Source organism: Tupaia chinensis, unplaced genomic scaffold (genome assembly GCF_000334495.1).
Source record: "Tupaia chinensis unplaced genomic scaffold, TupChi_1.0 Scaffold143758_1, whole genome shotgun sequence".
In the NCBI taxonomy this organism is placed as follows: domain Eukaryota; kingdom Metazoa; phylum Chordata; class Mammalia; order Scandentia; family Tupaiidae; genus Tupaia; species Tupaia belangeri.
The window spans coordinates 1470841-1472228 of NW_006203607.1; the positions used below are offsets into that span (position 1 = coordinate 1470841).

The 1388-nt window shown below is 49.1% G+C and overlaps 1 protein-coding gene across 1 annotated transcript in view; it reads right to left on the reverse strand.

Annotated features, from left to right (window-relative positions):
* The window catches only part of CTPS1 (CTP synthase 1), a gene marked incomplete in the record, with an annotated part of 47724 nt that overhangs the window by 4686 nt on the left and 41650 nt on the right, over positions 1 to 1388 (reverse strand). Inside the window, 1 exon segment of the mRNA XM_027766886.1 lies at positions 324 to 379. Coding sequence (XP_027622687.1) covers positions 324 to 379 — 56 coding nt within the window.

Here is a 1388-nt window from a genome sequence, read left to right on the forward strand (position 1 = left end):
TGGTCCTTCGCGTCTTTCCAACCTCAGAGCCGCACCCTTATTCTCACAGAAACACTCTAACCTTGGGACCAGCAGGTGGATGGCGGTTAAGGGCGCTGGACTCCCACATGGCGACCGTGGTTTGAGTCCTGGACCTGGCAGCTTGCTTTCTCGCTTTCCCTCTCACTCACTCACTCACTCACTCACTCCGTCCCTCTCTAGTCAAACTGAAATAAATAAATAAATTTAAATTAATTACTCTAAAAAAGAAAGAAAGAAAATTATGCTGGCCTCTCATCGATTAGCTTTCCAGAATAACACAAAGGAGAAAACGCAAATCCCACCTCAAATCTGTGGCGGTGTCTCTCTTCCAGGTAGTCTACATCTCCATAGAGTTTCCCTGGCAAAAAAGCAAGCGACCCATGTTGGCATAAGGAATGCTGATCCGGCTCAGTGATCTACTCGCTGCTGCACCCTGCTCCCCAGTTTACTGAACCCCCTCCACAGCCAGCCTTTTGGAGGCTATGTTGGGGACCCTGCCGACCACAGTCACCTGGTCCTTGGGGCACAATTTAGATGAATCGTTGGCCTTTGCACCTTTCCAACATGCCAAGGAAAACTATAACAGAAATGCTCACCCACCACCCTCAAACACAGCTGCTGCCAGAAACTGCCCTTAGGGAAACAAATCGGGACATAGCAGGCAGGCGAGGCCCCGAGAACACCGTGCAGAAGGGAGACACTGAGGAGTCGCACAGACGACCTCTGGTGACCGCACAGTTCAAGGTGGTCACAGCCGTCAGGGCAGCAGCACCCGGTAGCTGCGGGTGAGCAAGCATGGCATCTGCAAACGAGCTGCCCACGGCCTCGGCCTCGGCTGCCTGGTGAGATGCCCAAACCCACAGAACACCGGAGCAGAAAAGACGTGATGCTCACGTACTCAAGTGGCTCTCAAACTGTGCTGCCACGGAACCCCCAGACTTTCACAGGGTACCTCGGTTAATAGGTTAAAGAAGAAATTTTCCCAGTGGGCAAGAAAAAAAAAAATCTTTCAACTAGAATAATTTTATGTATTTTCTTCCCAAATTTCCCCTATATTTTTAGCACCTATCTGTACTTTGGATAAAATCACTTTAGGTTGAGGGCCAGCAGGTGGCATGGAGGTTAAGGCACTGGACTCCCACCTGCAATTTGAGTCCTGGACCTGGTAGCTTGGGTTCTCACTTTTCCCTTTTCTTTCTCTCTGGTCAAATTAAAAAATAACAACAAATGAAATTAAATACTTCTTAAACAAAATTCTCAAAAAAAAAAAGGGGGGGACCAGCAGGTGGCATGGTAGTTAAGGCACTGGACACTCCCACATAGCCAACCATGGTTCAAGTCCCAGACCTGGCAGCTTGCTTTCTCAC